This window comes from Bos grunniens, chromosome 2 (genome assembly GCF_055505025.1).
Source record: "Bos grunniens cultivar Pamir isolate PY7600 chromosome 2, Bosgru_T2T1.0, whole genome shotgun sequence".
Taxonomy (NCBI): domain Eukaryota; kingdom Metazoa; phylum Chordata; class Mammalia; order Artiodactyla; family Bovidae; genus Bos; species Bos grunniens.
Window position 1 is genome coordinate 80,625,460 of NC_141166.1, and position 23,328 is coordinate 80,648,787.

Below are 23,328 nucleotides of genomic sequence, written 5' to 3' on the forward strand. Positions count from 1 at the left end.
AATGTTAAACTTACCCTTTTTCTGGGTGCAAAGCTATAGATCTTGGTTGATCCAGGCCTTGGGAAATAATTACGTAACGAAAAGAGCCATTGAGTCGTGCAACTTCAATTAAGTTGAAACCGTGATCTGTCCAATATATGTTACCTAGAAGAAATACAGAAATGTTTATAATATAATTGTGAGAAAAATTATTTATTACTTATAGCTAAAATTAATTTTCTGAACATTCACATAACCATAAAGAAATCATTTACCTCCTATATTCTTTTTTAATAGGTACATTAAGCAGAAAGCTATAAATAAACTCATATGTAAATACTTCTTAATCTCACACATCTGTTGTTTAACCCATATAATGATACTTCTGTGTGTTAAAAATAAATGGAAACTTCTCTCACCTGAAAAAGAGCTCTATTTTCACTTTCTACTGACTTCAGGCAAAAGACAACTTCTAATACTTTTTTATCAGCCTCATGGGACTCAGGAGAGTTGAGCAAAGTTAATACTACGTAATCTACTTCTACATAAAAACACGTATACAAAGGCTCAGAAGTATTAGAAAGAGTGAATAAAAAAGAAACAAGACCATTTATCCCTGTGGCTAGAAGTACAAAAAAACAAACAAAAACCCGTGATGACTCAGAAACAGAATTTTTATGAAGAATATTGAACCCCTAACAATACAGGCTTAAAACAAAAACAGAAAGCCATGGATTTTACCAGCAATCCAGTCAATAGCTATTCCTTCCACTCTTCCCAAGCCATTGGTAATGATGTCTTCTTTCCAAGTTTGATCTCTTTTAGCTCGGCTAATTTTGTTGAAGCCCATGTCTGTCCAGTAGATGGTATCATTTTCTATTGATAAAACAAACAAACATACATACACTATAGAATGTATTGATATATGTATTTATTGTTATTCAGTCACTAAGTTTTGTCCAACTCTTTGAACATAGACTGAAGCAAGCCAGACTTCCCTATCCTTCACTATCTCCCAGAGTTTGGTCAAATTCATGTCCACTGAGTTGGTGATGCCATCAAACCATTTAACCCTTCTGTTAAATGGGTCTGTTGCCCCCTTTTCCTCCTGCCCTCAATCTTTTCTAGCATCAGGGATATAAGTATTAGGAGCACACTGCATCAGCATTTTGAGCGTTATCATCCTGGGTGTACCCGAGTATAAATGTTCTTCATTAAAATTTACTAATAAAAATGGTATGAAAGATATTAAAACCACATGAGAAAATCTAGTCAAATGTTTTTTAAAGCATTTTTAAAATATATGTGCAAATAGTCTATTACATTTTTTTCATTTTTCTGTTCATTTAAACTCATAAATACTTATCTCCCATGAATTTAAAATTTTGATATCATACCATATTATTTTGGACCACAGCATTTCTCATCACATCTGTTCTAATGTCATATGATAAGAATACTACTGGAGATAATCAACAAAGTCTCAAAGTAAAGAGAGAATGGAAAGAAACAGGACATTTCAATTATGTCAAGGGTATTTTAAACATAAGGTCATTCAAAATGTATAAAGTTTTAAAAGTACCTTATCATCCAATTATTCCTTCTGAGGTACTAGTTTCCCAAATGTCAACTACAAAGCCTGTGCATTCTTTTTCAAACTCTAATTGTAAAAATGGGCTTAAGAACACTTGAAGAATGGCTCTGTGCTATCATAGAGTCTTTAAATAACAGTGCTTTTTGAATATTTGAATGAAAAATGTGTCTAAAGACTATAAATGAAATATATGTGCATGCATATGCATAAAGGGTAGCAATTATAGATCAATGATGTTAAATACAGCCACCAGAAAGACACTGGGGACAAATCATTAAATAATAAATTTGCTACCAACTAAGTAAGTTTTTGTGTTGTGACCTACATGGCTAATGAAGAACAAATCCTTTAAGACCAATATAATTTCCATCTGGCATAGTGACAGGCTATGGAAATAAAGAAAAGGCAATTAGTATAAAAAAGCCATTTATCAGTAAGTTTGGGGGTTCTGTTTCAAATGAAATACAGTCTAAATTCTATTACCTATCTGGGGAAAAATTCCAAACAGCCCCTGTTTGCAACACTGGTTTAGTCAGATACATGCTTGAATCAGAGCAGAGATACCATTTTCAGATACATATCTGCAAAGTAAGGATTTGTTTCATCTTTCCCATTTTGTCAAAGTATCCGTTGATATGTTTTTATGATTGAAGAAATGAATTGATCAACAAAAATAAGCACTGCTGCTGCTGCTAAGTCACTTCAGTCGTGTCCGACTCTGTGCGACCCCATAGACGGCAGTCCACCAGGCTCCACCATCCCTGGGATTCTCCAGGCAAGAACACTGGAGTGGGTTGCCATTTACTTCTCCAAAAAATACGCAAAATAAGCCCTACTTTTGCATAAATACTTAAGTGTTATATGAAGAGCCCCACTCTCTTCTGCAAACATTAGACCCATATAGCCAGTTACTTATTTTGTATCTCCACTGGAATATAAGAAAAGGCAATCCTGACTGTGAAAGACAAATTTTGGGTTTCTACCTGAAACATGCTTCTCTCACAGTCTTCCATGTGGCAGCTTCCCTTGCCATGGTGATATGATGAAGGGCACCTCCATCCTTTGTTTCTTGGGTTAAAAACCTTATGCTGTCCTTAATAATTTTTTCTCACACTTCACATCTAATTCATCACCGACTACTCTCATCTTCAATCTATTACCAAATATTTTAGCTCTTTTTATTCTTTAAAATCATATCCCTCATCTCACCATTCTCACACTGTATAATTAGAATGTAATCCAGGTCATTATTACCTCCTACCTGAAGTACTGCAAAAGACTCTAACTTAAGTCCAACGTCCACTTTGGCCTCAGGTCTCCCTTTCCTCATGAGCCTTTTCTCCGTTGAGGGTCCACTGTCACCCTATCCAAATTCAGTAAGATAATTTCTCTACTCTTCATTCAGTGCTCTAATCATTTTCCATCTCATTCAAGGTAAAAGTAAAGTTCCTTCCCAAGACCCTCCTTCATGATCCACCCATACCCTTCAACTCTCTCTCACCTATTATCCTTCCACTCTCCCTGCTTTAGTAACAAGAACTTCCTCTCCCTAAAACCAAATACTATTCAGTCCAAATTTCTTTCCATCACTTTTTCTTCTGCTTGGGATGTTCTTTCCCTAGCTACTTGCATGGTTCTGTCTTAGCTCAAATATTCCCTTCTTACTCAAACTTGCCCTGACTACTCTATAGAAATTATTTCCTTGTCATGCTCCATTTCCCTTACAGACCTATTTTTCTCCACAGCATGTATTACTGTCAAGCACATTACATACTTACTGATTTGTTTGTTTAGCATCTGTCTTGTCTCACAGAAATATAATCCATTTGAGGGCTGGGACTTAATTTTGTTCCCTGTCTTGTCCCTGGCACCTAGAAGAGTGGCTAGTACATACTAAGGTCAGAGTAAATATCTGATGAACAAATGAATTACTGTGATGTGTAGTACAAAGACTGGTTGAAAGGAGACACAACTAAGGGAGACAAAGCTTGTACATGAGAAACTTAATAAAGTAATTAAGGAACAGAAGGTACGCACATTGAAAAATTACTAACAGTTGATAATAGTATAGCTTGAACAGCATATTAGTAGTAAAGATAAGAGGCTTTAAAAATTTTTTTTTGTGGCCACACCACATGTGGGATCTTAGTTCCCTCACCAGGGATCAAACCTATGCCCCATGCATTGGAACCACTGAGTCTTAACCACCAGACTGCCAGGGAAGTCCTAAGACAAGTGTTTTTATGAGTTCAGAGAAGACACTGACAACAATCTTCACAGGTATTAGAATAAAAAAGACACTAAATATGTAGTTGACCCTTACTTTTTCCTATTATTCTCTAATAGCTTTGCCAGCCCTGCAAAGTTTTATTCAGTATAACCACAAAGCATTCTTTCACACATATACCATATTATCTTGCACATACTTTATTATTATATTGACTTGAAAATGCATCTCTGCATTTCTTCTTGGAAATTGTCTGAGATATGTGATAAGTAGGGACTGCAATTGACTCAGTATTTACCAAAACAGTTACATGGGCAGTAGATACCTCATGAATATTCAATATATGAATAATAGATTAATTTGTAACATTGAGACCATCTCTAAATGGTCAAATCCACTGGATTAGAGCATTGAATAACTGAGATGTATTCTTATATTCTTTTATGCTGTATACCTGGGATATTAGTAAGCAAATCAATCATGTAGTGATGTATTAAGGAGGACCAAGAGGATAGAAGATTTATATCATCATTCACATCCAATTCTCCTTTCCTTATATTAACATATATATTGTACCCCTCTACACCCTAAGCGGAATAATTTCACTAAGATATAAGAATATGTAGTCTAATACCCAGGAATATAACTAAATAAACATAAGCTACATCAAGAATATTTTAATTAGTAACAGAATCAGGCAGAAATATGACAAAATCTTATTACAAACTTGAAAGATATAAAGTGGAAATACATATAAAGATAGAAAAGGATGAAAGACTATCATAACTGCACTCCAATACTTATTCTAAAATATGATTTTTTAATTATGTTCATTCAACAAATATTTACATGCTGCTGCTGCTGCTAAGTCTCTTCAGTCATATCTGACTCTGTGCAAGCCCTGAGATAGCAGCCTACCAGGCTCCCCCGTCCCTGGGATTCTCCAAGCAAGAACACTGGAGTGGGTTGCCATTTCCTTCTCCAGTGCATGAAAGTGAAAAGTAAAAGTGAAGTCGCTCAGTCGTGTCCAACTCTGAGCAACCCCATGGACTGCAGCCTACCAGGCTTTTCCGTCCATGGGATTTTCCAAGCAAGAGTACTGGAGTGGGAAACTTGAAACTAATATAATATTGTAAAACAACTATATGTTGATAAAAATAAATAAAAATATGCAAATATATGGGCATGGCTATATTTCAATAAAATTTTATTTACAAAAAATTTACCTAAGGACATTAGATACTAAAATTTACAACTTTGATGAGCTCAGTTTACCTATCCAATTGTTTTTGTTTCCATTCTGTTGGACCCATTATACTCTATCCTATACATTGAAAGTAAGGACGACTGTGCTCAATCCCCAAAGTTAACTTATGGAAAATTCTATAAAATGTGTATCCTGGGGCTGCCCTGGTAGCTCAGTGGTAAAGAATCTACCTGCCAACACAGGAGACACAGGTCTGAGAAGATACCACATGCTGCAGAGCACTCAGCTTGTGGGCCACAACTACTGAGTCTGTGCTCTAGAGCCTGGGAGCCACAACTACTGAGCCCATGTACGCAACTACTGAACCCACATGCCCCAGAACCTCGTGTTCTGCAGTCAGAGAAGCCACCACCACCACGAGAAGCCCACACACCACCACTAGAGAGTAGCCCCTGCTTACTGCAGCTAGAGAAAAGGCCATTCAGCAACAAAGACCCAGCACAGCCAAAAAATAAATAAATAAACAATAACAACAACAACAAGCAAAAATGTGTTCTGGTTTCCTGATAAACTTCAGGCTTGGGTTCTAGAGAATTTTTTACCTGTGGCTATTCAACAATTTTCACCAGCTACACTCTTTATTATCTTATAGAGAAAGCTTCCAGGACTTTGTTGTTACATTTTCAGCTTTTGTTGTTACATACAAACAAGATTCAGCTGTATGGAGCCAATACAATTCTTGGTATCAATGCTTATAGTGAACCCACACTGTAACTGACTATTGGAATCAAAATGAACAATGTTCCTCGCTCCAAGCACCAACGCTTGCTTGTCTTTATTTGCTATCACTTTCATATGAGCTGGTTGCAGACACATTTCTCATTTAAAAATCAAATATAAGCATTCTCCATGTGTTAGCTTTTAAATTAAAAACAATGTTGTTTTTTTTTGCTGCTTATCAGCAGTGACCTTAACAGATACACCCAGAAACCAATTGTTTCTACATTTGCAAGGGCTGCTTCAAGGCTACACAATCCATTAATTCCTCTAGTTTAAGTAAAACAGTGGTCTCCAAACTGATTTTCATTCTAAAACTTTGACAGATACGGCAGTTCCCTCTAATTCAAACTCTGGTCTTTTACTCTTTCAATAACCACCTTCTCTTATTTTTGTAAGAAGAGCCTTTATGCTATTACTCCTGCATTTCCCAGTCATCATGTGTCTTAATGTAATATTTTGTTTCTTTTCCATGTCATTTCAGTCCAGATTCAGGACTCAGTTTTTTCCCTTAATCCATGTCTTAGTGGTACAGATGGTAAAGAGTCTGTCTGGAATGCAGGAGACCTGGGTTCAGTCCCTGGGTTGGGAAGATTCCCTGGAGAAGGCAATGGCACCCCACTACAGTACTCTTGCCTGGAAAATCCCATGGACAGAGGAGCCTGGTAGGCTGCAGTCCATGGGGTCACAAAGAGTTGGACATGACTGAGCGACTTCACTTTCATTTTCACTTTCATATCTTACTCTCTCACCTACATTTATACACAGAACTATATATACAAACTTGCAATACAGACAGTGCAATAGCACAGAAGCATGAGATACAAAAATTTATTATCACAACATAAAGACTTCAAGCTGAAAATTAAATGTCTTTTTCTAAAAGGTCTCCTAGCCACGCCCACCACAGGGTTTGTTTTCCCAGTGGCAGCTTCATACTGAGCCCCAGACATGTCTTATCCTCAGCTTCTTCTCTTGTCTCAATTTATCATTCCCTCCTCTTTCTGATTAGCCACTTTTCAGAAAGAAACTATCTCTAATCACTGCCCCCTTTCTCAGCAATAGGTCTGCCTTTAAATAATCTATTTTTTTTTTTTTTTTGGTTTTTAAATGGGTACCCATTAGAATTGCCTGGGGAAGAATTTAGTATTTTCAAAGAATACTAAAGATGCAACCACACCTCAGAGATTTTTTAATTGCTTAGTCTAGGGTAGTGTGCAGGTTGAGAATTATTAGTTAACCTGTAAAAGGCAAAGACAAGAAGAAAAACAGTTATTTAACAGGGTATAATATCTTGAGCAGAGAAGGCAATGGCACCCAACTCCAGTACTCTTGCCTGGAAACTCCCATGGACGGAGGAGCCTTGTAGGCTGCAGTCCATGGGGTCGCGAAGAGTCAGACACGACTGAGTGACTTCAATTTCACTTTTCACTTTCATGCATTGGAGAAGGAAATGGCAACCCACTCCAGTGTTCTTGCCTGGAGAATCCCAGGGACGGCTGAGCCTGGTGGGCTGCTGTCTATAGGGTCGCACAGAGTTGGAGACAACTGAAGCGACTTAGCAGCAGCAGTAGCAGCAATATCTTGAGAAAGAGATTTCTATTATAAAATGTTACTCCCACCCCACCACATCCCACCCTAACCTCCTTTACAATCTTGTTATTAATGAGTCATTGCCAAAGGGATTTTCAAGAAGAGAAGGGGGAGACAAGAACTTGATATAGTCTCCAGAACATTATATTATAGCTTTGGGGGTGACATTTTTCCCTCCAGTTTAGGGAGGACTTTAACTTGAAAAAATAATTAAAAAAAAATTTGTTCAGTTGATTGTGATTGGCCACTGGCCCCAGATATGTTAGAAATTACTGTTCTTCACTCTCTGACTGATTCAAGTCAGATTATAAGTCAGTTCATAGGGAGATTACTTTGTTTTGATCTTTCTCCATTCCCAATAATTTGTTTTTATTGAGCTGTTTATGTTCTATACCAGAAGTATGTATTTTTGCTTGAATTTTTAAAAATTATATGGACATTGTGAAACCTGAAATTGTTTATCTTCCTGCGCCAGTTATTAGAAATATAAAAGTTAAATTTGCTGCCCACTTCTACCAAAATTCTATAGAATTTTACAACATGATTTTATCTCTCATTTCATGTTATTTTTTTCCTTAATTTTTCTCTTAGCACTCATTTTTTTTCTATCTTAATTGTTCATCTTATTTCAGTTTCTACATTTTTAGGACTCTCCATAAACTAATTTTTAGAATCAGATGTTATATACAATATATATTATATATAACACATTTTAACACATCAAATCATAATGTTACAGACAAGTCACATCAGAGTTGAGTATACACACTGTAGGGAATGACTAAGAAAATCCAAAGCAATGCACGGAAACCTTAACATTGTGGTTTTTTACTTTTTTGGTCCAACTGCAGCCATGAAATTAAAAGACACTTACTCCTTGGAAGGAAAGCTATGACCAACCTAGATAGCATATTCAAAAGCAGAGACATTACTTTGCCAACAAAGGTTCATCTAGTCAAGGCTATGGTTTTTCCTGTGGTCATGTATGGATGTGAGAGTTGGACTGTGAAGAAGGCTGAGCGCCAAAGAATTGATTCAAAGAACTGTGGTGTTGGAGAAGACTCTTGAGAGTCCCTTGGACTGCAAGGAGATCCATTCTGAAGGAGATCAGCCCTGGGTGTTCTTTGGAAAGAATGATGCTAAAGCTGAAACCCCAGTACTTCGGCTACCTCATGCGAAGAGTTGACTCATTGGAAAAGACTCTGATGCTGGGAGGGATTGCGGGCAAGAGGAGAAGGCGACGACAGATGAGATGACTGGATGGCATCACTGACTTGATGGGCGTGAGTCTGAGTGAACTCCAGGAGTTGGTGATGGACAGGGAGGCCTGGCGTGCTGCGATTCATGGGGTCGCAAAGAGTTGGACACAACTGAGCAACTGATCTGATCTGATCTGATCCTTTTAAAATTTCTATTTGGGTATATATTTCATAGTGTATTCAACTGTAATATATAATTCAGTAATAATATATATTCTTTATAAGTAAATAATTTTTAATAAAATGACACATTTTAAGTGAAATCTTTTTGGTTAACTAGTAAGTTGTCTGACAAAAATGGAAGGTTTAAATGGAAGGTTTAGTATTACCAAAGCAGCTGCTACTTTCCAGTCATGCCGTTTCTGGCACAGTCTGCATCATGGTGCACCACATGAAACCTCTGGAGCAAACTATTATATTATAGAAAGTGGGAGGAAAGCAAGGTCAAAGTCAAGGTCATTAGGAAAGATTTCATGGAAAAAGTGAGGCTTTGACTAATCTTTGAAGAGCGGGTAACATTTGGATTTGGAGAGATACACAATATGGTTCCTAGAAACCTAGTTCAGAGAAAGAACCAATTTAATAAGTCGGCTCATCTTTGTTAATAGAAAGGAGGGACAACAAAATTATTTCAGGAAGAATCATGAACCTAATTGATGATGACAGCCAGTTCTGATACCTGGGAACAGATAAGAATTAAGTTGTACTTTCTAGTCTTTTGTAACTTTGAATCATTTCTTCAGACATTTTGCAGGTTAAAAGTGACCCAAGTTGTTGATAGTCCATATTAAAAGGGATTCAACAGTAAAGTGCTAATGAATTACATTTGTTTCTTTTATTTTGAGACAGGCAAATCGATACAAACCCTAATGGGCAATTTCCCTACAGCAACAAATCAGTAAGAACTTCATCTTGTGAGTAAATAAAATCTGCAAGACTTCAAAGTTTCTAGATAGTTTAATCCCCTTAAGGTACAATGTTATGAAACCTTTAGATAATGTACATTCTCTTTTAAATTACTCTTTTATCAAATAAGAAATATATGCCTGTTGAGCTTTTGTGTCCTGAATGAAATCTGCATTAAACATACTCATTATAAAAGCAATTCCATTTTCAGGTGTTGAACTGTTTCCTCTCAGGGTAACAAAAAAAATCTTTCACATTTTCTTAAGCATTCACTGTTTTATCTCTTCAAAGCAATAGCCAATGTGCTGTTTTTCATATGCATTAAGTTAGTTCTCACAGTCCTGTGTGCTTAATTTTGACTTTCAGGTAGCACACAAGAACTCAAACGTGCTGTCACACTCCCGTCTTCTTCAGATAAGAAGAGGACCGATAGTAGCTCCAAGCAGAAATGGTTTTAATTTATTCTGTTTTAGACATCCAAAACAAAACTGTAAAATTGAGACAGCATGTTGAGTAGATATATCTTTGGGGGACACCCACTCAGACATTTTTTCAGGAAACCATCATCCTACTTCAGAAAACACTAATGTTCTGTATCACTTTTAATTTTGAATAGGGAAAAGGCAGAAATTTTGTTCTTCAAATGTTTGGTTTCTATATTCTACCTCAAATTGGTTAAGTCAGACAAAGATGGAGTATAAACCTTAAAAACAGAGGATTTCCCAGCAAATATGTCTGGAGGTTTTTTGTTTTTTGTTTTCTTCGTTACTTCTGGTGAAAAAAAAAAAAATCCTTAAGAAGTTTACTAAAGAAAGCAATGTAGCATAATAATTAACAGCTTGCACAGTGTGGTTGGATTTCCTGAGTTATAGATCTCAGCTGTATTACTTAGAGGCATTTTAAAGTTCCTTAATCTTTCTGTTCAGTTTCCCAATATGTAAATTGGGACTAATAAAGTGGCTGTGAGGATAAGTAAATAAATGCTTTGTGAAAGTATGTAATGCCTAGTACATAATATATGTAATCAACTATTAAAAATACAGGCTGTATCATATAACAAAATGAAATGTATACTAACTAGTTGGGTCTTCCTTTGAAGTCTGGTGGGTTAAGATTCCACACTTCCACTGTAGGACGCATGCGTTAGATCCCTGGTCAGGGAACTAAGATCCCATATGCCAAATAAAAAGTATAATAATAAATTTGACAATTGTGTATACTTTTGAAGTTTTAATGTGGTTTGAGTTTAATATACCATCATCTTTATAAATGTAAAATTACATAAAATATTCTTATTCTCCTCTGAAAGTGAAAGTGAAGTCACTCAGTCATGTCCAACTCTTTGCGACCCCATGGATTGTAGCCTACCAGGCTCCTCCATCCAAGAGATTTTCCAGACAAGAATACTGGAGTGGGTTGCCATTTCCTTCTCCAGGAGATCTTCCCGACTCAGGGATTGAACCTGGGTCTCCCGCATTGTCAGCAGATGCTTTATAAAAGGACAAATATATAAATTACTATCATAAAATTAAAAAATCAAATCAATAAAAAAACAGTATAAAATTTCTTCAAAATAAACATTTGGCATTGCTATACATTTCCAAAGTCACTAGCAATTAATTATTTATAATAAAAATTAATATGGATTTGGATGCATAGTGACCTTTTCAGAAGGCAAACTTAAGTTTACTATTAAAAGTGATACAGAAAATTTGCTCTAAAGGTTAGTTGAAGTTGTCAGTGTTTATTGTACTTAAAGGACAGGCCAAAAAAATTTATTTTTTCAAATTTGGAAAGAGTTATTATTAACATTATTAAAGAATCAATAAAAGTTCTGTCCTCAATGGTTGTCTTAAATATCTATGCATACCATATAATTCAGAGGTGATGGATGAATAAGAATCTTAGGATATAATTATTTTCTCCGTTGACTTTACTGTTATTTAATCATAGCTAACATGATAAAACATAGCATATAAATGTGCTCTGAGGTTTCAGAAAAAATCACAATGATTCTATTTTTGTAAACAAATTCCTGATAAACCTTTTTTTAATTGTATATTGATGCTTTTTATTCAAGGATAGCTGTATCATAAAGGGATGCCAAAATGACCAAGATTTCTTCAATCTTCCCAAAGAATCAGTCACCCTCTTGTAAGTACTTAGTAGCCACAAACATCACCTATTATTTTGCAGTAAGTCGCAGTTGTCTCTCAACTTGTATGGAGAGTACATTGAAAGTAAGGTTCCATGTTATCTTTCTAGTTAGCTCCTCAGAATCCAGTACATTACTTTGGACTGCTGCTGCTGCTGCTAAGTCACTTCAGTCGTGTCCGTGATCCCATAGATGGCAGCCCACCAGGCTCCCCCTTGGGATTCTCCAGGCAAGAACACTGGAGTGGGTTGCCATTTCCTTCTCCAACGCATGAAAGTGAAAGTGAAGTCGCTCAGTCCAGTCCGACTCTTGGCGACCCCATGGACTGCAGCCCACCAGGCTCCTCCATCCATGGAATTTTCCAGGCAAGAGTACTGGAGTGGGGTGCCATCGCCTGCTCTGGCTTTGGACTCTACAGATACAAAAGCTCGATGAATGAATAACCTAGCATGAATTCATGCCATGAAACAGTTCAAATTCAACATGTCAGAACATAAACCAGAACCGGGCTTCCCTGTTTGCTCAGTGGTAAAGAATCCTCCTGTCAATGCAAGAGACATGGATTAGAGCCCTGATCCGGGAGAATCCCACATGCCAAAAAGCAGCAAAGCCTGTGTGCCACAACTATTGAGCCTGTACTCTAGAGCCTGGGCTACAACTACTGAGCCCACACATTCTAGAGCCTGTGCTTGCAACAAGAGAAGCCTCTGCAGTGAGAAGCCTATGTACTGCAACTGGAGAATGACCCGGGTTGCTGCAACTAGAGAAAAACCTGCACAGAAACAAAGACCCAGCACAGTAATAAATAAATAAATATTATTATTAAAAACAAACAAACGTACAGAGCTGCCCTACATCCACTCTTTGCTCTCTGTCTCTCAGTTGATGGGAAGAACATATTCCCCATCACCCAAAGACCTGAAAGTTGTCCTTGATTCCATCTGTATTTATTTATGTTACCATCACATCCAATCAATCACCAAGCCCTTCAGGTTTTGATTCCTATTTTGTTTTTCAATCTGCATGTGCCACTACAGTCTCATTCAGGTCTTTACTATCTCTCTTCTGAATGACTGCAACAGCCTCCTAAATGGTTTCCTTCCTACAGTTTTATCTTCCTCAAATCTGTTTTCACAAATATCTTAGCTAAAATGCAAATCAGGTCTTCTCACATACCATTGTTTATGTTCCTAGATTTCTCACAACTTAGGATGAAGTTCAGATTACTTAGTAAGTCATATGGGACCACCTATGATCAAGAACAGTGGCCTAAAAACTTTTCTGATGAGTAAAAGAATTTGAGTATTCTCTCTTTCTCCCTTTTGCTCTCTATGTGTGTATATGTATATTTATATATTTCATATGTAAATATCATATATAAACCCATTATACATGTACACATATAGGAAACATGCATATAAATATAAAATTTTAAAGGTCAAGAAAAATTAAATACAAACATTTGTAATATGTTTTTACCCTATATTTGACTACACTATTAGTCACAGAGCATCCACCTTGCTCCCCTCTTGGAACAGATTCAGCCCATAGTCCTGCTTTGGTTTTGTCTAGCGCACCTCCTGCCTCAGGTTGACCCTGTGTTCCCACCGTGTTTGTAGTTGCCCTTACTCCCTGTGCACACAGCCATCATATCACTTCTCTGTGCTTTTCCTCATGTCATTTCTTCTGTACCTCATTACCCAGAAAACTATTATTCAGATGTTAAGACCCATGCTTTCCTCCTCCAGGAAGACTTCTCAATTATCCTATTTTAAATCACCATCTTCCTTGTTGCTTACCTCCATAGCTGGGCTTAATTAATGCATAGCTTACTCGTATGCATTTTCCTTTCCTGTAGATTGAAACTGATTTTTGCTCATCGTGGATTCACAATGCTTATCTCTAGCTTTCCATAAATGGTAATTGAATACATTAAGTCTCCTAGATACGAACCTTCAAGTTATGAATTTTCAAAGGTGTGAACATGCCCAGCTATTGTACTGCACTACTGTACTTTTTAAGGTACTGTAAGATTAAAATTTTTTCTTTATTTTTTGTATTTGTTTTTTGCTTTTAATGTATTATTTGTGTGGAAACTATTGCAAACCTATTACAGTACAGTACCAAATAGACAATTTTGTTAGCTGGTCCCTAGCCTAACTTTGTTGGACTTACAAAGAAATTGGACTTATGAACATACTCTCAGAACTGACCTCATTCATGTGTAGGGGACTTACTGTACATGTTGTATTCAATTAATAACAATGCAAATAGAATAAAGTAAATGGTTTAAAAAGAAGTTAAAAGCAGAGAATCATCTAGAGTAAAGGAGGGTAAGAGAAGACATAATTTACTTAGATGATAATTTCCTGAGGTAGTAATATTTTAGCTGACTGTTGAATTCAGAAGATTTTATGATAATAAAATATATCACAAGGCTTTAATCTTTAACACAATTTAATTGGATGACACAATAGTCTATTCATTTAGGAAACTAAGAATCTGCAGAAATTTCAGCAACATTTTACCAGAATTATTAACCATGAATTTTGCATTTTAGGAATAAAGAAATAGTTAAAAAAACAAAACCTCTAAGCAAACAAAGTATTTATATGAACTAGGCTTTCACGGGTGCATTTTAGAAATAGTCTTATTCTTGGTCTTAGCAGAATGAGGAACAAGTTTACTAAAAATAGTCTTGAAGCAGCTTGGGCAAGGGAATGATTTTTCACCTCAATTAAACCAAGCTCATGCTGATGAGAAGTTAAAGATTATATTAGAAAACTAACTCTGATGAAACAGAAAAAAACATTAAAAAGATCCCCATATCAGCTTGCATTATCAAGTAAATGAAGAAAGATGTAATTTAATAAGAAACAATAATAAGGTAGTCTCAGACATTCTAAAAAAATTAATATGTCCTAGGGAGATAAAGAAAACAAGACTCTTTAAGACATTTTGATTCAGTGAGAATACAAATGAAATAGTTTTAGAAAGTTGTGAAGAACATCTTAAGAGGGTAGATCAAGGACAAAGACTTTTTCTGAGGTAGCAAATTTTAAATATTTCCCATTATCAAAGAAGAGCTATAATAATTCTCTATATATGTATGTTACATGTGTGTGTGTGTGTATCCTTTCCTTCTGCTATACTACCTTGAGCTTAAGTCTTAGATCTTAAAAGAAAAACTGTGACCGACTAGTAGATAATTGGATAGGCGTCTACAAAAGGAAACTCTAGTGCTTCAGAAAATGTAGTGAGTGACTAAGTGGATCTGCCTTCTTTCCTTGGATGTCAAATTGAATGAATGCATGCCATGACAAAGTCTTTATTTAAGACATGTATGAAGAATGTCTTCCTATAAATCCTACACTATACATTGTATTTTATTTCTATTTTCCCAATGTATGAAATATGATGATTAGATCATAAAGTTCAATAGTAAAATATCCATAAAAAGCTTTGTACAAGAAAGTCCAAAGCTTTATCCATACAAGCCACAAACTAGAAACATACAAGACATTCCTCAATGGAAGAACAGATAAACAGAATATAGTTTATTCACACAATGGAAAAGGAACTCACTACTAAGACATGCATGGATATGATGGCCTGAAGTGAAAGAAAGACACAGAAGAATATATAGTGTGTGATTCTATTTAAATAAAATTCTAAAAGTGGCAAAACTAAACTATGGTGATAAAAATCAGATTGCTTCTGAGGATAGTGCATTAACAATTAAAAGATGAAACAAATACTCTCAATGACCCCCTGGAGGACTTTGTGTTTTCCTTTCCTGCGACTCTGGATTCTGTAGGGTTGGAGCTCCTGGTTGCAAAGGGCTACACTTTTGTCAAACGACCCCTGCAAGGGTCTCATTGAACTACAAGCTACACCAGCTGCCAAGAGACTCTGCACTTCTTGTGTCTAGAGGATGACCAGATGAAAAGCTAAGTCTCCAAACCAGCATGGACTTTTGACCCTGAGCAGCATGAGAAAGTACAACTGTTCTCGTACCATGCAGCCAGGAAGGAGTATATGTGAAACCTGGGTCTTTCACTCAGGAGCCTTCTAGTACTCTCCCAAAAAAGACACATCCAGCAACCCCAGTCTGAGAACTATGACCAAGGATTCAGACCCTTCAGAAACTAAGCTTCGGTTCACACCATCAGATAAGCCCCCGACCCTATCTGGATTGCAAAGATAATCAAAGATTGGATTATTGCTGCCAGGTCACTCATATGGCCAAGAAGTAGAAGGAGGCAAGTTCTCAAGGAATTTACTTCTCTGTCAGTTTGGCTCACAGGGCTGCAGCCCACTGACCTCACTAGTTCAACTCACTAGTTCAACACTAGTTCAACACACTTCTATCTTAAGGCTTACTGTACTCTGCTTTCCAGTGAATCTGCACAGGATTCTCATTTCTTTCACTCAGGCTAAAATTTACCTCTCCACGTTTTTCCTAACACATCATCTAAAATAGCAGCTGCTTTGAATCTTCCACTCTTTAAAGCTGCTTTTCCTCCTTAGTGCTCATCACTGTCTGACATCAAATTATATTGGGGAGGGGAATGAGTGTTTGTGATCTAGTTTTCCCACTAGGATATAAGCTCCACATGAACAGAGATGCTGCCAGTTTTGTTTCTGCTGCACCTTCAGTTTGTAAGAGTTTGGCACAGTGTAGGTGCTCAAGATTGTTGGGCCAATGAAACTGGCCAATGGATAACAGCACAATTCAATAATAATATCGTATTTTAAATTATTTGCTGCTTAAAAAGAATAAGGTCAAATATATCATTATTTTTCAAACTGAAATACTGTACTATTGCAGTAGTAGGAAAAAGTAATCAGACAAGGGACAGACTATTCACTTTCACTGAGAAAATTCTTGGAAGCCAACATGCATATGAAAATTTGTACCCCACATTTTACATTTATTTGATGGTATTCTTTCTTTTTAAAGCACCCTATAAAAAGATGACTCAAATGCAAAAGAAGAATATGTAAAACTACTTTAAGGAATTAAAGGTCAACTCCTTCAAAAGTGATCAACTCTACTGAATTTAAAGTCAACAAGCCAATGCCTAATTGGTCAATTTCTATTACTGAAATTCTTTTAAAAAACAACACATTTTTTGTTTTTCTGTTGTATTTTACAATAGGAGAAGAATCTAATCTGATCCAGTAGTTTTTAAACTTTTAAAAAACTACTATAAAATTGCTCTCTACTTTCAAATTAATACTGAGCACTCATTCATTTTATTAAAATTATGACTATGCTGAAACAATTTACAAAATGGCTGAAAATTATTTTTTAATACTTTCCACTTTGAGAGTTCACTCTCCCTTTTCTTCCTCTCTCATTTTTGTCCTTCATCAGAATTGCTCCATTTAATAAAATATTTTCTTCCTGAACTCAGATACTCCACTGCCCGACCTTCCCCAACTTCCTTTCCAAGGCAAAAGCCATTTGGTTATCTTCAGTATGAAAAATCTGTCTGTGAAAAATCTTTTTCACAATGACTATATATTAGCTTATAACTTGTCTCTTCACACTCAAAGGATTAAGTAATCAAATAAACTATTTACTGTTTAGCAGACGGAATATTGTAAGGTAGAAAGAAAACTGAGCTTCAGAGGCAGTAGAGAACTGAATATTTGGGCACCATAGTGTATCAGATATGGGACTTTGAACAAATCATTTAACCTTTCTGAAGTCTGAGTTACAAATCCTTAAAATGAGAATAAAGCCTATTACACAGGATTGTTCCTGAGGTTTTATGATATCTATGGGAAGTTGTCCAGCCTTGGGTTAATATATGGTTCATGATACAGTTGATAAATGAACACTTGAAGAGCCCTCCTGGAGATACTGGTGCATTTCTGCTCTATCAATGAAAGAACTCTGTAAAAGATACTCTTCAATTCAAACCACTTCTCCAATTCGCCTACATATAAACTCCCTTTTTTCTTTTCTATTTATAGAGTTCACAAAAAGAGTAATAAATAAAGATGACTGTCTTTTCTAAAAGTAGAAAAACTGAAACAAAAAAAATTAAATCTAAATAAAAATGTAGTAAAAATTATTAATAAATTATTTTACCTTATATTGAATCAAATTGTAGCTTTGCTAAGCAGGTGAATATGTAGGCTTCTTACCTTATTCTTTTATTTTGCGAGTCACCTAGACTATAATCATTAAAACCCATTTAACTTGAATCATAGTTGAAATATTCCAATGCTCAGAGCACTGATAATAACCTGGAAATAATCAAGTTATGTTTCACAAGGTTAACTTGTAATTAATTCTGTATTTTATTGTGATTATTCTGAATTTGCAAATACATACAGGAGAGTCATGTTTTTTATTTTCTGAATTTGAGCACTTAATTTCTCACCGTATGCATTTAAGGACAGGTTTGTATATTACTGATTATTTATTAGAGCTTTTTAGTTAGATTTTTGCCAGCAGCAGGCAAAATGAAGCCATTTAATGCAAGAGAATAAAAGGAAAGTGTTTTGGCCTTTACTTTCAAGGTAAAGCTATGTTCATTAACAACAAAGAAGAGGCTGTGGTAGCAAGAAGGAAGAAAAAAAATCAAAACCCTACTATTTCCTTTCAAATAGCCTTATGAAAAATTAAGCAAAATCTAATAACACATCCAAACATATTAAATAAAAAAAGAATGATGAAGTAGAATTATTAAGAACTATTAAGATGAAGTAGAATTATTAAGCTCAATCAGAACACTATTATCCGTCACCAACTCTGTCACTCACAGATGTGCATTTTTGGACAAGTCACTTCAACAGTCTGGGCTTCTGTGCCAGTTTCTAAGGCGGTGTAATAAATCATTGCAGAACTTTGGGGCTGAAAACCACAGTTTTGCTTATGAACCTGCCATAGGAGCAAGGCTCAGCAGGGGCAGTGTTTCCTGCTCTGATGTCTCTACTCTGCTTGCCATCAGCTGGGGTGAGCAGAATGCTAGAGAATGTAATCATGTGAAAGCTCGCTTGCTTGTGTATCTGGGAAAACTCAAACAGCGAGACCTGGTGCAGAGTTCCTTAGGTGTGTCTCTGTTTCTATGAAGTCTGTCCGCGTGATGGCCATTTTGAAACAAAACTTTTTTACTTTACATGAAAAATAATCAATTTGGATTAGATAAGCTCTAAAGTCTCTCATGTCAGACTCTGGTAAATCTCTGATTAAATGAAAACAGAAATAATTTAAAAATGATCTGAGACAGCTGGCATAATGTTAACACATTGGGATGGAGAAGAACTTCAGAGAATAAGTAACTCTGGAAGTGTGTAAAGCATCCAAGTCAGCAAATGACAACAATTTTCAGAATTAAGGATTATGTGTAATTGCAAATGCAGGACTATTTTTCATAGGGAGCAATTTCCAGGACAGAGGGCAAGTTGATTGTTCCAGGCCATTTAGTCTTTCTGTTCAAAAACATAATTATCATGGCTCATTTAAAATTTGAACACCTGATGTGATATCAAGAGCTGTCAACACATTACTATTGCTAAGATTTAAAAAAAGCCCTAGGAGTATTTATCTATATTTCAGTATATTGTCAATCCATACAAAATTTTGAATCATAATAATATAATGATGTTTTGTATGTCCATCCTGATACTATAAATTTCATTTGAAACTGACTAAAAGAACTAATGTTACCAGTGGGAAACTGTCTTTAACAACAAAAATTAGCTGGCCTGGACATCTGGAGACTATATAATCAATTACAGGAGTACAGTGAAACAAAGCATGGGGAATCCTCTAAGGATAAATGGCAGGAATTCAACCAGAAACAGAGGTGTAAAAAGTGAACCAGTCCATCCTGATTTCAAGTTTTATACTTGTTTTAATGCATACGGAGTTATTTTGATATTATTCTGTATTCACAAACCACAATTGATATATGAAAAATGTTTTACAATTGCTTCAGTAATTGATGACTTTCTAGTATGGGGGAGTTTGTTAAACAAAGCATGGACACTTGTCATTACTTATTTCTTGCCACAGATTCATATACATTTTATCAGTTGAAAAACTTAAATTCAAAAAGTTAAAGCTTGCAAGGTCATATCATTTATTAATCTTAACCATGTTATTTATAAGTGTAGTGACAAGGGGATTCTAGTATTTCACACAGAAGGAAAATGACACAAATGCAAAAGGAATTTCCAGATTAAATTTCTCAATCATTCCTAAAGTGTGACAGTAAATGTGAAAAGACTTTCAATGTCTAAGTGACCTTAAATACACAATTCTTAGGTATCCTGAACTGTCTCTTAAGGATGGGGCATACTTTCCCAGTAAACTGAAACCGTTTTAGACATCCAATCTGTGATCTGAGTGAAAAAGACAAAACCAAACAAAGAGCCAATGTTCGCCTACACAGTTTCACTTTTCGGCATGCATTATGTGCAAGTGAAAACTCTACATAAAGTATCTGAAAACAGAAGTACTCTACAGCAACATGAATAAAACCCAGTTTTCAAAGTTGAAGAAATAAATGTTCAAAAATCCTTTTAACAATGACTATGGTTCTTAATTTTTCCACCATTTAGTGTATTTTGAAATATTTTAGCTTTAAATTCCATGCAAATTTTGTATTTCATTCTTTGACACCTGAGTTGATATAAATATACAATTAATATTCTAAGAACTATTTTTCCCCAGAAAATCTTCAAGCACAATTCATGCCAAGTAACTGAGCCATGATCTCATGGTTTCATGTTTCTCCTGAAATATCTGACACATAGGCATGATACTATTTAAATACCATTTTGAGGAGATAGCACTTCCCTTAATAAAATCAAGCTTTGATTTTTCCAAATTTGTCACTAAAAAGATTTGTATTTGGAGAAAGATGTCTAAACTTTCCTCTTGTCCCCGAGATTCATTTTCCTGTTTGGAATATGTCTATCATTAAAGCTGCTACCACTGTTGAGTTCTCAGGATCAGATCAGATCAGATCAGTCGCTCAGTCGTCCAACTCTTTGTGACCCCATGAATCGCAGCACGCCAGGCCTCCCTGTCCAACACCAACTCCTGGAGTTCACTCAGACTCACGTCCATCGAGTCAGTGATGCCATCCAGCCATCTCATTCTCTGTTGTACCCTTCTCCTCCTGCCCCCAATCCCTCCCAGCATCAGAGTCTTTTCCAATGAGTCAACTCTTCCCATGAGGTGGCCAAAGTACTGGAGTTTCAGCTTTAGCATCATTCCTTCCAAAGAAATCCCAGGGCTGATCTCCTTTAGAATGGACTGGTTGGATCTCCTTGCAGTCCAAGGGACTCTCAAGAGTCTTCTCCAACACCACAGTTCAAAAGCATCAATTCTTCGGCGCTCAGCTTTCTTTACAGTCCAACTCTCACATCCATACATGACCACAGGAAAAACCATAGCCTTGACTAGACAAACCTTTGTTGGCAAAGTAATATCTCTGCTTTTGAATATGCAATCTAGGTTGGTCATAACTTTCCTTCCAAGGAGTAAGCATCTTTTAATTTCATGGCTGCAGTCACCATCTGTAATGATTTTGAAGCCCCAAAAAATAAAGTCTGACACTGTTTCCACTGTTTCCCCATCTATTTCCCATGAAGTGATGGGACCGGATGCCATGATCTTCATTTTCTGAATGTTGAGCTTTAAGCCAACTTTTTCACTCTCCACTTTCACTTTCATCAAGAGGCTTTTGAGTTCCTCTTCACTTTCTGCCATAAGGGTGGTGTCATCTGCATATCTGAAGTTATTGATATTTCTCCCAGCAATCTTGATTCCAGTTTGTGTTTCTTTCAGTCCAGCGTTTCTCATGATATACTCTGCATATAAGTTAAATAAACCATGAATTTCCTGATGTTCAAGCTGGTTTTAGAAAAGGCAGAGGAACCAGAGATCAAATTGCCAACATCCGCTGGATCATGGAAAAAGCAAGAGAGTTCCAGAAAAGCATCTATTTCTGCTTTATTGACTATGCCAAAGCCTTTGACTGTGTGGATCACAATAAACTGTGAAAAATTCTGAAAGAGATGGGAATACCAGACCACCTGATCTGCCTCTTGAGAAATGTGTACGCAGGTCAGGAAGCAACAGTTAGAACTGGACATGGAACAACAGACTGGTTCCAAATAGGAAAAGGAGTTCGTCAAGGCTGTATATTGTCACCCCAGGAAAATCGTTGCAAAACACAACGGAATATATTAATGCTCATAGAAGAGATACACAGGAGCAACAGCAGCAGCAGGAGTGCTTTGTTATGAATAGCAACTATTCATTTGAATAGTTTTCTATAATCCAGAATACTAAACAGCCACTGAATGAACAGGACTCTACTAAATCTAATGATCAAAAATAACAAATTAAAATGCCATATTTTAGTATTTATTCTATAAAGGGTGATGTTTATTTATATATTTGTTTGTTCCAGAATGAGTGTATATTATACAAACATATCAAATCCTGTTTATAATAGACAATTTTTTAGAACAATTTTAGGTTCATAGTAAAACTGAGTGGAAGATGCAGAGATTTTCCATACACCACCTGTCTCCACATACTCACAACCTTTCTCCCTATCAAAATCCCTCCCACACTAAGTGATGTATTTGTTACAGTTAAGGAAGCTACAGTGACACATCATTTTCTCTCAAAGTTCTAATTTACATTAGGAATCACTCTTGGTATTGTGTATTTCATAGGTTTGTCAAGGGCATAATGATATGTGTCCACTGTTATTGTATTGTACAGAATAGTTTCACTACCCTAAAAATTCTCTGTGTCCCACCTACTCATCCCCACCTCACCTCTACCCCCTCCCAATTACTAATCTTCCACTGTCTTCATAGTTTTGCCTTTTATAAAATAGCGTATATATCTCAAATTATTTTTTAGTTATGGTTTTGGAATAAGGTAGTCATAGAAACATTTTTCCATTGCAGATAAAATTTTAAGTGTAACAAAATATTTATACTTAATTTTCAGCTAAATCTATTATAATTTTTCTTTTCTGCAGCTAGACAACAATATAATCTTTGTGCATTCATTTAATGACTGGGTAAATTCTACTTCAAAATCTTGTTTCACTTCAGTAAACAAGACATCAATTCCTGAAAAAAATTTAAATTAAGCTTGAGCCACTTGTTTCCATATTTCTTGCACAAATTATACAGAAACACTTTGTCAGTAAGAGTTTGAACAATGTCATTGATTTATGCACACTTGAATAATAAGTGCCAAGAATTCTAGTCTCAGAATGGTGACATGAGGAACATAGTGGGTCCAACCTCCAGGGAAACAAGCAAAACTGGTAAAAATTATTTTTAAAAAAGTTTAAAATCTCTCAAAATTAATGTAACAGTATATGGTAAATGGAGAAAAAAAATTTAAAGAATTGCTTAATCTTAGTAGGAACAGTCCCTCTTATCCTGTCCAATTCAGCTTGGTGGAAACTCTACTATTGCCAGAATTGTGTAAGAAGATGGGGTTCTCTTTCTCCTCAGCTCCTAATAAGAAGTCTTACCAGGAAAGACAGGACACGAGTATTTCTTACACCCTCCAAATCCAAGTTGCAGACTCTAAACTCCTGGTGATTCAGTAGAAAGCTCAGGGCCTCC

At 36.0% G+C, this 23,328-nt stretch overlaps 1 protein-coding gene across 1 annotated transcript in view; it reads right to left on the reverse strand.

The window, feature by feature from the left end:
- LRP1B (LDL receptor related protein 1B) overlaps positions 1 to 23,328 on the reverse strand; it is a 2,178,569-nt gene that overhangs the window by 582,263 nt on the left and 1,572,978 nt on the right. Inside the window, exons 36-37 of the mRNA XM_086368415.1 lie at positions 721 to 855; positions 15 to 144 (exon numbers count right to left, since the gene is read on the reverse strand). Of these exons, the coding sequence (XP_086224541.1) occupies positions 15 to 144; positions 721 to 855 (265 nt within the window). The remainder of the gene's footprint in view (positions 1 to 14; positions 145 to 720; positions 856 to 23,328) is intronic.